The 12,178-nt window shown below is 38.6% G+C and overlaps 1 protein-coding gene across 1 annotated transcript in view; it reads left to right on the top strand.

The window, feature by feature from the left end:
* Positions 1-12,178, top strand: part of srcap (Snf2-related CREBBP activator protein) — a 44,307-nt gene that overhangs the window by 19,999 nt on the left and 12,130 nt on the right. The window contains exons 20-25 of the mRNA XM_073827883.1: positions 3,807-3,958; positions 4,050-4,262; positions 4,340-4,504; positions 4,672-4,845; positions 5,859-6,173; positions 7,478-8,395. Coding sequence (XP_073683984.1) covers positions 3,807-3,958; positions 4,050-4,262; positions 4,340-4,504; positions 4,672-4,845; positions 5,859-6,173; positions 7,478-8,395 — 1,937 coding nt within the window. The remainder of the gene's footprint in view (positions 1-3,806; positions 3,959-4,049; positions 4,263-4,339; positions 4,505-4,671; positions 4,846-5,858; positions 6,174-7,477; positions 8,396-12,178) is intronic.

The raw sequence follows: 12,178 nt of genomic DNA, 5'->3' as shown, positions 1-12,178 counted from the left end.
TTTGCATTGTCATTTCATGTCTGATAAAACGGCGTTAGTGCTGGTTTGTGTACAGCTGTTACTATGGAAACCGTAGTATTTCAGTGCTCCTAAAGCGCCCTCTCGTGACAAACAAATTAATTTTTATTTCCAATACATTTTTCAGCTGTTTATGGTCAAATTATTGGAATTATCGATCCATGTGTAAGTGTGAAATAATTTAATTTGCCTATTAAAAATCTAAACAATTAAGTAATACTAATGTTATATATCTTATATAAATATAAGAAATTATATACTTGATTTATCCCTTTTAATGGTATAAAGGTTGAAATTCCATTGTATTAGATATTTTGTTTTTTGTGTCTGTATCTGAATTATAAATCATGTAATTTTATGGCTTAATATTCTACCGTACATTGTCCAACCCCACTCATACTGTTTATTTAACTTGTGCAGCTCTTAAAAAAAGGGTCATAAATTGCCTTAAATTGATATTTTAAAATTCTGCAGCTACACTAAATGGTGAAATAAAATTCTTTCCTTGATATTTGTTTATATTTGTGTATTGAAAACATTTTTGATTGACATTTAGACTCCTATCTGATTTTCTATATTTTTTAAAAATGTCTTTTTTTTATTTGGGCTAGTTAAATTAATTTTTGGGCTATCAAATTCTGATGAGTACCTGCCCGAAGGGCTACCAGAGATTTTGACATTTTGCGAGCCCTGAGCCGTCAATCATTCCCTGTCACTGAAACTGCGCTCCGCTTAACTTAGAACCGGACGTTTTTTTCTCTCTCTCTCTCTCTCTCTCTCTCAACCAAACCCTGTTCCGGCGTTGCACAAACTGCAATTAGGGGTGTGTGAAATGACGATTTTATTTTTATTGTGGACAATTAAAAGGTTTCCACAATCTGCTTTTGAAGAAATATAGTATATTTCGTGCTACAGCGCACATTCTGTCAGATACAATTCTGCCGCCTCCGTGTCAATATACTATGCAACGCGGCTCAGATAGCACATGTACGTCTGCAAGATGTCTGATAACAGTGGCGGCTGGTGCTAAAAAATTTTAGGGGGGCGCACACAAAATGAATCACACTTTTTTAATACAGGCTTTATTATCAGTAAAGTAATCATTAAACATTTGTAATCATCCCCCAAAATATTAGCCATTTATATTAATGTGATTCAGAGATAAAGGCCATAATACTAATGTTATCCACACGAGGGAGCCACAGGATAAATCTCAAAGACAGAGAAAATAAATTGATTTGTAATAAAACATTGCATATAAATTAATTTTCAAATTTATATATAGTCCAATATAATAAGTAATTCTAATGCTATTGACAATATATTTGTATGTCCAATTAAAGAAGGAACACTATATTATATATATCTATTTTAATATTGTGCTTATAATAATACTAACATAAACACTCACAATTTACTTGAAAAAAGACATCTACATAAACCCTTGCTTGTACGCCGACGATTGAGTTAAACTGCATTGTTACAGTTACTTTCTGTGTAGTTGCCCACAACGCTTCGGTGACAGGACTTTGAAATAACAAACAATGAAAACGATAAAAGGCATGACTTACATTGCATCTAGCAAGCAAACTCTATCCAAGCTCCATGATTCGTAAGTTTATTTTATTTATTTTTTTTTCTTCATTTAAACGGCTTGTGAAAGATAAAATCAAATTTACTTTCATCTCGGAAAAGATATTGCACATATTTGACAGTCGAGAACGGTCCAATCACATGAGGACAAAATATATAAAAACAAGATTGATTGGCTAAAATCTAAAGTGGGAGGGTCTGGGGCGCTGTGCTCTGCGCCCCGAGGACAATCTGAAACAAGCCAATCAGAGCTCAGCCTCAAGTCACATGCGTTTCAAAAATTTACAGACCTAATAGACACCCATTTGGCCGGCGTCCCGCATACACAAACAAACGAAAAACAGTTTAGATTTTTTTTATTTTTAACAGGTGCTAACATAACTACCAGTCAAATAGTATGTCAAAATAATGCAATTTCGTAATTATTTTGCAATATGTATTAAACTTATTTTTAACATGTTAATAGTCTTCTTCCTTGGCTAACTTGAGGGGGGGCGGCGCCCCAGCGCCCCCTATGGACCAGCCGCCACTGTCTGATAAAGATCTCTTGATCTGGAAAGCATCTGCTGTGTACAAACATCTGGCAGGCGTCTGTCAGATGTCAGTTAATCAGAATCGGCAATGAAGAATCAAGATCGGTGCATAACTAAAAAGAAATTGGGTGCTCCTACATTTTTTGGGATGCTCCTAACTTTTTAAAGTTGGGAGCACCAGTGCTACCAAGTAAAAAAGTTAATTTCGAGCCCTGCCTTACACCAACAGCACCATATGAGTTCAAACGGGAATGAAAATTTGTAACCAAATGGAAAGATGAATTCGACTGGGTTATTTATGAAGACGGAGAAATGTTTTGTGGCGTCTGTCGGATAGATAGTTTTATTTTTTTTTCACCAAGAGTCACCACTACCTCTGGTGATACACTGTGCACATCAGCGTGCAAAGTATTACTTTGTATTATACTATGAGTCTGGAGATCCTTCTACTGTTCCTTTCTACTTCTACTTCTACGTTCCTTTCTACTGTTTCAACTGAATTGTATTAATATTGATAGTGTTTGGATGCTTTCAATGAATTCTGCATTAGCAAAACAAAACAAAAATAAATGATATTATAAATCTTTATCCGGACAAGTGACTTTTGTGCATGGACAAGTGAAACATAAATTTACTTGTCCGAAGGACAAGTGCCTCAAAAAGTTAATGTCAAGCCCTGAACTCATATGCAACTATTACAGAAGGTTCAAAAGCTCACTGATGCTCCAGAAGAAAACACGATGCATTAAGAACCAGGGATGTAAACTTTTGAACAGAGTGAAGACAAAATAAAAACTTACCCTTATCTTTCTATTCAAAAAGTTTTCATCCCCGGCTCTTAACGCATTTTGTTTCCTTCTGAAGCAACAGTGAGTGTTTAAAGTCCCCCTGAAATCAAAATTGAAGTTTTTTTGGCTTTTAGTATGAATATATTAGCCTTAAGATTATCTATGAGCTAGTGTGCTTCAAAACAACGAAAAATTCGCGTTTACAAGATATGGGCATTCAAAACTTACAGTCTCGTCACTTCTGCCAATATGAATCAACGATTTTGATGATATCACCGTGCACTTCAGTTTCTCATCAAACGTTCTGTCCAATCAGATGCTCTCTAGAGTCCGTAGTGTCCCGCCCCCTATACAGAGACGCAATACACGGAGCAGATCATATGCGCTCATATGTGCGATCGGCATGTATTAAACTACACAGCATGATTATGATCACTATTTTATTTTAGCAGGAGTTTCATATTGAATCTGTGGGGTAATTTATTAGTCTGTGGCTGTCATAAACTACAAATGCGGCTTTATCCAGCTTAACGGCTCTGGCCCGAGCAGATATAAATGGAACGCTATTGGCTATTCAAAATAAGTGGGCGGGGCTGGGCGATATGTTTTTGTTTCAGTTAAAAGTATGTCACCACATAGAATAAGGCTGCGTGTTTCAAGGCACTTCAGTGGACCTTTAAACCTTCTGTTTAAACCAACTATCAAAAAACAGCTGTGGATCCCTCTTATTTTGGTAAAATAATTAACATTTTAGGAGATTCTGCAAGGTGTATTTTAACTTTTGACCTCAACTGTATACTCTTGAGTTGATTTGAAGATATGTCCAAATTTTGTCTTTTAAATAAAGCTTTAACCTGTGCTTGTTTCTTTGCAGGATGCTTCAGCCACTTCCTAAATCTGATGGGCGTTCATCAGCGAACAGCCCTCGCCCTGCATGTCCTACCACCACCACGACAGTTCAAACTGCAAAGCCTCTAATTACAGAGGTCACCCCTACCCAAGCTCCCTCCCAGCCAGCACCTCAAGGTCAGTTCACAGAACCAAGTCTAACATCCTAATCAGGAAGTGTCACTCGTGATGGCAGAAAGAGGAAAAAACTTTTTTACTCTCATTTCAGTTTGTCCTGTTACCCCTGTCGCTGCACCAAGAGCTCCAGTGGCTCCTACCAGTGTCCCTTCTGCACCAGTTAGGCCACCAGCCCCCCAGCCAGTGACTGTACGCCCCTCAGGACCAGCCACCGTCACAACTGTGTCCGCTCCCCCTCAACCGACAAGCAACATTATGACTCAGAGGGTGCTGCTCAGCCCAGATATGCAGGCTCGTTTGCCATGTAAGTACATTTCACCACACTTTATTGTTTCATAGTGATAAGTTTAAATTATTTTCCTTGATTTGTCACATCTACAGCCGGTGAAGTTGTGAGTATCGCTCAGCTGGCCTCCCTGGCTGGCCGACCAGTGTCGTCCTCTCAGGGCAGCAAACCAGTCACCTTCCAGCTACAGGGCAACAAGCTCACACTCTCTGGGACTCCTCTGCACCAGGTTCCTGTTCCTCAACCCAGACCCATCCAAGGTATCCACCGCCTTCCACGTGATTTAATCAAAGAAAAATCTGCTTGTGTAAATAATCCACTACCTGCTATGGATAGGTTTCGCTTTTTCCTGCACGCCTTCAGTCTTTCTTAGAGTGTTTGGTGTGGTCTATGGCCTAACACTTTCTTCTGTGGTTGTGCCCTTTAGGAAATGTAATGCATCTGGTTTCCAGTAGTGGGCAACACCACCTTATTAGTCAGCCAGCTCAGGTGGCAGTTCTTCATACAGTTAGTCAGTCAGCTAGCAGCTCAGCAAATCCCCACCCAACCACCACAATCCCAACCTGCTCTGGACTAGCAGTACCTTTCACCGCTACTCAAGGTACTGGTGCTGTCCTTGAGTTCATCCTTGTTCGGGTACAGCCTGTATCCTGGGTACCAAACTACCTGTTACTCAGCAGAGCATGTGCATGGGTATTCTGGCACTGGTTCTTTTTTTCTAACTGCATGTGTGACTGCCTATTTGGATGGTTTGTTGGCTACTAACTCGGTGGGTCCTGTTGAATGAATGTATTTGAAATTTACAGTAAAAGATACATGCAAACACCACTGCACATTTTAAGTCAAATGTTGTGGGAGGCACTTGAGGTTTGATGTGGTTTGGTTTGTTTTTAATTTTGTTTACTTGTTAATTAAGCATTGTTTCATTTGAGAATTGTTCCTTCCTTTTCGTTTTCTGTTCCTTTAAGTCTTTGTATACAGGTTAAATTTGTGAAGTTTTAATTGTCCATGTTTCTCAAGAGTTAAGAGGCTAAATAATTGCACTACCTTTTAAAATGTTTCGGGTTAATTTGAAAGAAACGATAATAAAAAAAATATTAAGCAAGGATGCATAAAATTGGATAATTTTGCAAATTATGTCCATTTAAAATAAACGCTGTTCTTCTGACCTTTATATTCATCAAAAAATCCTGGCAGAAAAGTTTGTTTCCACAAAAATATTAAGTAGCACAATTCTTTTCAACGTTGATAATATAAAATTTTTCTTGGATCTTATGAGAAGACTGGTGTAATGGCTGCTGAAAATTAGGCATTGCCATCAAATGAATACATTACATTTTAAAAGTAAAGTGATTTTAAATATAAGTAATATTTTTCAATTGCTTTAGATAAATGTAGCTTGGTTTGAGCATAAGGGACTTATTTCAAAAACATTGTAAATGATACAAATCTTACTGACCCCAAACATTTGAATGGTAGTGTATTTAATAATGCCGAACCTTTTATTGATAGCTCTGCTATTGTAATCCATAGTCTGGTGCCCAGTCAGACTGAACTTTCTTTCCAGGTGAAATCCTTGTGTAATTTCTAAACTCTCTTTATTTATAATTCCAGTCCCAACATCCATGGTAAGTGGACCTGGAATCGTTAAGATCGTTGTACGCCAGGCACCAAGTAAAGAAGGAGCGTCAATCCCGACTCTGGCTGTGCCTCCTTCTCCTCGTCCTGCTCCTCCTCAATCAGTCACCCTTCACCCACATGGCACTCCAAGCCCTGTTCTTAGAGCGCCCACTGCTACACAGCCTCCACAACGGCCTCCAGTTTATGCTGCTCCTCCTCGAACTGTTGCTTCCTCCCAGACTCCACCTACTCGCCCTGTATTGAGAGTAGTACAGGGACCACCACCACCACCAGCCCCAGAACCATCAGGTAAGTTGAACCCAGATGTTGAGTTCAAGCTAGGCCTGTGCAATTAATCGCAATCGCAAAAAAAAATCGCGATTTAAGCACATACGATTTCTAAACCGCATAAGGCTGCGATTTTATCTTTCCCCCAACAGCACCCCCGCCCCCCTTGAACGTCAAGTTCATTTTATTTTTCGATATAGCGCCAGATCACAATAGAAGTCATTTAAGGTTATCTTTCCTATAGAACAGGTCTATACATAGTTGCCTACATACTAAATTGCCTTATGTTATTTATCTTATTTACACGAAGGCATGTCATTTCTGTCTCTTCATGGTGGCGTGATTACAATGTCTCCTCCAAGAAAACACGGACTGCATCGCGGACTCCATTCATAAAAACCTAATCTACTATAGCGCGGAATGCCACGTAATTCGTCGATTTTTGGATTAATAAATCAAAAGTTTGTCTGTCACCTAATTCAAATCGTGATATGGACTAGTGTCTGTGAAAACTGAAATGTAAAAAGACCGTTTTAATATGAATTCTGCATGTTCCGTTTGCTTCTGTATGTATGAATGGTGGAGACACGTTTTATTTCTTTACTACATGCAGACTGAAGCACACATGACGCTCCCGCTAATTTTTGGTATTTGCATCTCACATGAACAGATACACTCAATCGCAAAAGCTGCTGTGAGTTTCACTTTTACCGTTTCATTTGAGAAAACTAGCATCATATCATATACTGTACAGACAGAAACTTCACGGCAACCTGTCAAAATAAAAGTACGGTTTAACATGAAACAGAATAATATTAGTTTTGTATTACTTTTGTACAGTATAATGTAGGTGTTTATATGTTCCTATTTAAATAATTTACATAAAACAATATATATGATTAAAAAAAATATTACAAGAAGATTAACCACTTAATTATTATTTTAACGTTTTAAACTGAATATAATTTTTCTTCCATGTATTGATTTTAACAGTAAATTTCTGTTTGTTTGCCAAAAATTAAGTGTTTATTTTTAATTTGATTAAAAATAAATAAATGTTTATGCTTTTTGATTATCAGAAAAATTAAAACATAAGAATTTCTAAAAAAAAAAAAAAAAAAAAAAAGCCAAACATTGTAGAGCCGGACTTCCGGTGCGGTGCTACAACAAGATGGTCGCATAACAGCGAGCTCCTGCAAGTCGGTTAGGAAAAAGTACCTCCTATCATTATAAATAGCGCTGATATCATTTCAATTTAAGTATGGACGGAGGGAGAAAGCTAAGGAGTCAGAGGACGAACAAGAATGATTCACAACAAAACCCAGAAGTGAACGAGTCTACTGAGCACGAGGAAGACGACGACGACAACGGGGAAACAATGCTAGGTGTAGCTAGCACTGATCAGAACGCGCTGCTTCAAGCACTAGCAATGCTTCATACAGAGTTAAAAGACTTTAAACAAGGAATGAGACGAGACCTGGACGAATTTAAAAACGACGTCAAGAAAGTTCTGAAAGACGACCTCGCGGAGTTTAAAGGTGAAGTTTTGCAGGAGCTCCAGAGCCAAAATGCTAACATAGCTGAGGCACAAACCCGAATAGCTGATGTGGAGTCGGCCTGCTTGGAGATGAAAGAAACGCTACTGGCGGTGGTGAAAGAAAACACGCAGATGCGGGACAAAGTTGTCGATCTGGAGAGCCGTTCAAGACGAAATAACATCAGAATTTACGGGGTGCCAGAAGGAAAAGAAGGAGGATCTGTCATTGAGTTTGTTAACGAGTTGTTTAAACGCCACCTGGCCCTGCCGGAGGGAATCGAGCTCCGTGTCCAGCGGGCACACAGAGCATTAATCCCAAAGCCAGCTGCTGCAGCTTCCCCGAGATCAATAATTGTTAACTTTTTGGAGTTTCACATTAAAGAGTTGGTCCTAAGGAAAGCGTGGCAACAGAAGATTGAGATTAACGGCAAAAGACTTTACTTTGATAACGACTACGCGACAGACGTCATGGAGAGGCGCAAGACATACGGACCCATCAAAGCAGCTCTGAGGGAGAAGGGGATCCGGTACCAGACGCCCTACACGAAGATGCGGGTGCACTGGGACTCCGGTCTGGTGATATACAGCACAGCGGAGGAGGCAGCTCGGGACCTGAACCGACGCGGAATCAGGGTGAAGGTGATGACCAAAGTGAACGTCGCAGCGGCCGCGGAGGAGCGTCTGAACGCAGCGATGCCATGGAAACGTACCACCAGCGCTTCTGACAACACAGCTCTACGTGCAAGAGAGAGGCTGACGGAGTTTAGACGAGACACAGACCAAGGGAACCACAATGGATGAAAAGATATAGACTACGTCGCCGGGTGAACCCAAATATTATTATTATTATTTTCTACTTCAAAAAGATATTTTTTTTTGTAATATAGAGTGTTAGTACACACACATCTGGGTCATACTATTTAATGACTCACGACTTAAGTTTATAGATCAGTAAAACCGATAAGAGGGAGAGTTCTGTAGCAAGCACTAAATGTTGGACAATTCTAGTATTTGTGGGTTTTTTCTCACAACTAGGGAGGGCCCCTACTACAGTGAGGCACTAAACCCTCCTCCCACCAACAGGGACCACAAGGGATGGATAAGTACATCTCCTTTTTGGAAGCCACTTTGTTCAGTGTTCAACTGTTGTTCTTTGATTTTGTTTTTTATGTTCAGAGTTGGATTGCCGCACAAACTCATTAGAAATGATAGAGTATAATATTAAAATACTGTCGTTGAATATTAACGGTTTAAATAATCCTGTGAAACGGCAGAAGGTGATGACAAAATTAAAGAAGGATAAATCACAGATTATTTTTTTACAAGAAACACACCTGTCTAGTCAGGAAAGTGAAAAGCTTAAAAGGTTTGGCTATACCAACTCATTTCATAGTTCATTCCGCCATGGATGTAGAAGAGGTGTGATCATACTTATCCCCAACACAGTGAAATTTGAATGTATCAAAAAAATTAGTGATAAAGAAGGGAGATTTATTATTGTGAAGGGAAAACTGGAAAACGAAATGGTGACATTGGTAAACGTATATGCTCCACCTAATAGTGCAAAACAATTCTTTAAAACCTTATTTGATACCATGATTTTAGAAATGGACGGAGTATTAATATGTGGTGGTGACTTTAATATTGTGATGAATAGTAATCTAGATACGACAAACAAGAATAAACATACCAACCATGTTACGAGAATGGTCAAGAGAACACTTAAAGAATTTGGGATAGTTGATACATGGAGGGAGCTACATCCTTCTAAGAGAGATTACACACACTATTCACCCCCTAACAACAGCTATGCTAGAATCGATCACTTCTTTATGAACAAGATTGATTTATATAGGGTAGAGAAGTGTGAAATCCAACAAGCAGATGTATCTGATCATTGTCCGGTTCATCTTGAAGTCAATTTGAAAGTGCAAGAGAAAAATACGTTATGGAGGCTAAACGTGGGAATACTAAATAACAAGTCAAGTGTGGAGGAACTAAAGAAAGACATCATAACCTATCAAAATGAAAATGATAATGGAGAGGTTACCCCTGTTATTTTATGGGACGCTCTTAAAGCAGTTATAAGGGGAAAACTGGTTGCTAAGACGGCAGCAATTAAAAAAAACAGAGAGGAGGATTATAAAAAGGAAAAGGAGAAGCTGTTTGTAACTGAACAGCAACACAAAACCACACAGGACCCCTCATTGCTTCCAAAAATTAAGGAAATTAGGAATAATATAGATAAAATACTAACCACAGAAATTGAAAAGAAGACACGATTTCTAAAACAATCCTATTATGAAGTGGGACCAAGGGCAACCAAATTACTGGCAAAACGTTTAAAAAAACAGCAAGCAGATCGGACAATCCACAAGATAAGGGATACAAGTACGAATCAAATAATTTATGACCCCAAAGAGATTGCAACTCAGTTTATGAACTATTATAGAGACTTGTATAGCCAGCCCCCCTCTGCTGACCTCGACCAAATGAAAGCTTTTCTTGAGAAACTGGACTTACCATCAATTGGAAAAAATCAAAATGACCATCTGACTTCACCCATCACAAAAGCAGAGATAGAGAAAGCAATTAACAAACTAAAAACAAACAAATCCCCCGGCAGTGACGGTCTACCATCCGAATGGTATAAAAAATTTTATGTACAGCTTGTACCTCTACTCGAAAAATCATTCAACTATACACTTGAATACGGTGAAATGCCCCCTTCCTGGAAAGAAGCTGTAATATCAGTGATCCCCAAGAAAAACAACAGTGAGACTTGTTCAGACTATAGACCCATATCACTACTCAATGTTGATTATAAATTGTACACCACAATCATTTCAAAAAGGTACGAATACTTTATCAGTGACATTATCGATGAAGACCAGACGGGCTTTATTAAGGGACGTCAAGCCCAAGATAACATAAGGAGAACCTTACATATTATCAACCATATTCTAAAAAAGGGGAAATGTGCAGCCCTAATAAGCCTTGACGCAGAAAAGGCATTCGATAGCGTAAATTGGACTTTTTTATATCAGGTACTTGAGGAATTCGGACTTAATGACAAAGCAGTCAGATGTATTAAAACACTTTACCAAAACCCGACCGCAAGGATAAGAATAAACGGCAGTCTGACGGAGAGCATAACTTTAGGACGATCTACTAGACAGGGCTGCTGTCTCTCTCCAACCTTGTTTGCAATTTTCATAGAGCCCCTGGCACAAGCAATCAGGCAAAATAGAGATCTTAAAGGAATAGAGGTCGGGGGAGAGGAACATACCATTGGACTTTTTGCTGATGATGTGGTCTGTTTCTTAGAGGACCCAGACACATGCATCCCCATACTAATAAACCAACTAGAGATGTTTGGCTTTTGTTCTGGATACAAGCTTAACTTGTCCAAAACACAGATTCTAACTTTCAACTACTCCCCATCCAAAATTATACAACAAAAACATAAGCTGAACTGGAGAGCAACAAAAATGAAATATCTTGGGGTCACTTTAACACAAAACATTGATGATCTATTTGAAGTTAATTATGCCAAACTGGATAAGGAAATTAAGAGCGATTTGGACAGGTGGGCTATCCTTCCATTAGACATTGGTTCACGAATAGAGACCATAAAAATGAGTGTTCTACCCCGACTTCTTTACCTCTTTCAGTCACTACCCATTGAGATACCCGAAAAACAATTCAGATTGTGGGACAGAATCATTTCAAGGTTTATATGGAATGGTCACAGACCGAGAATCAAATTTGAAACATTACAGATTGGAAAGGATAAGGGGGGTTTGGCACTGCCAAACCTCAAGGGATATTTTCAAGCTGCACAAATTAGACATGTAATTTGTTGGTGTGACAAAGAATATGTAGCCAAATGGAAGAATTTAGAAAAACTGGTACAAGGAAGAGAAATTCAAAGTCTTATTGGAGACAGAGAAGAAACAATGAGTGTAATTAAACAGGTGAATACAGTCACTCAGTTCACGCTAAAACTATGGTTTAATCTGGTACGAAAGTATAAACTAGAGAAAGAGCTCGGACTGCTTCGGTGGATATCTTATGACAAGGGTTTTGCCCCTGGTTCTCTTGACCAAAGATTTAAACAATGGATTCCTAATGGATTAACAGCGATATGTACAGCAATCAAAAATGGGAATTTCATGAGCTTCCAGGAGATTAAACAAAAATATGATTTAAGTAACCAAGATCATTTCAGGTATTTGCAGATAAGGAACTTTTTCAATAAAGAAATAAAAAATAGTGTAAATCTGGACAAAAATTTAATAATCAAAACCATAACTGAGGCCTACAACGGAAAGAAATTCAGAATAATCTCTACAATTTATGGGCATATAATGGAAGCAAGAGGGAATACGACGACATATGTTAAACTGAAGTGGCAGATTGAGCTGGGTGTGAACATATCTGATGATGAATGGTCACATATATGGAAAACACAGCAGTCAACAACATC

The sequence above is a fragment of the Garra rufa genome, chromosome 22, assembly GCF_049309525.1.
Source record: "Garra rufa chromosome 22, GarRuf1.0, whole genome shotgun sequence".
In the NCBI taxonomy this organism is placed as follows: domain Eukaryota; kingdom Metazoa; phylum Chordata; class Actinopteri; order Cypriniformes; family Cyprinidae; genus Garra; species Garra rufa.
This window is presented reverse-complemented; position numbering and strand designations above follow the sequence as displayed.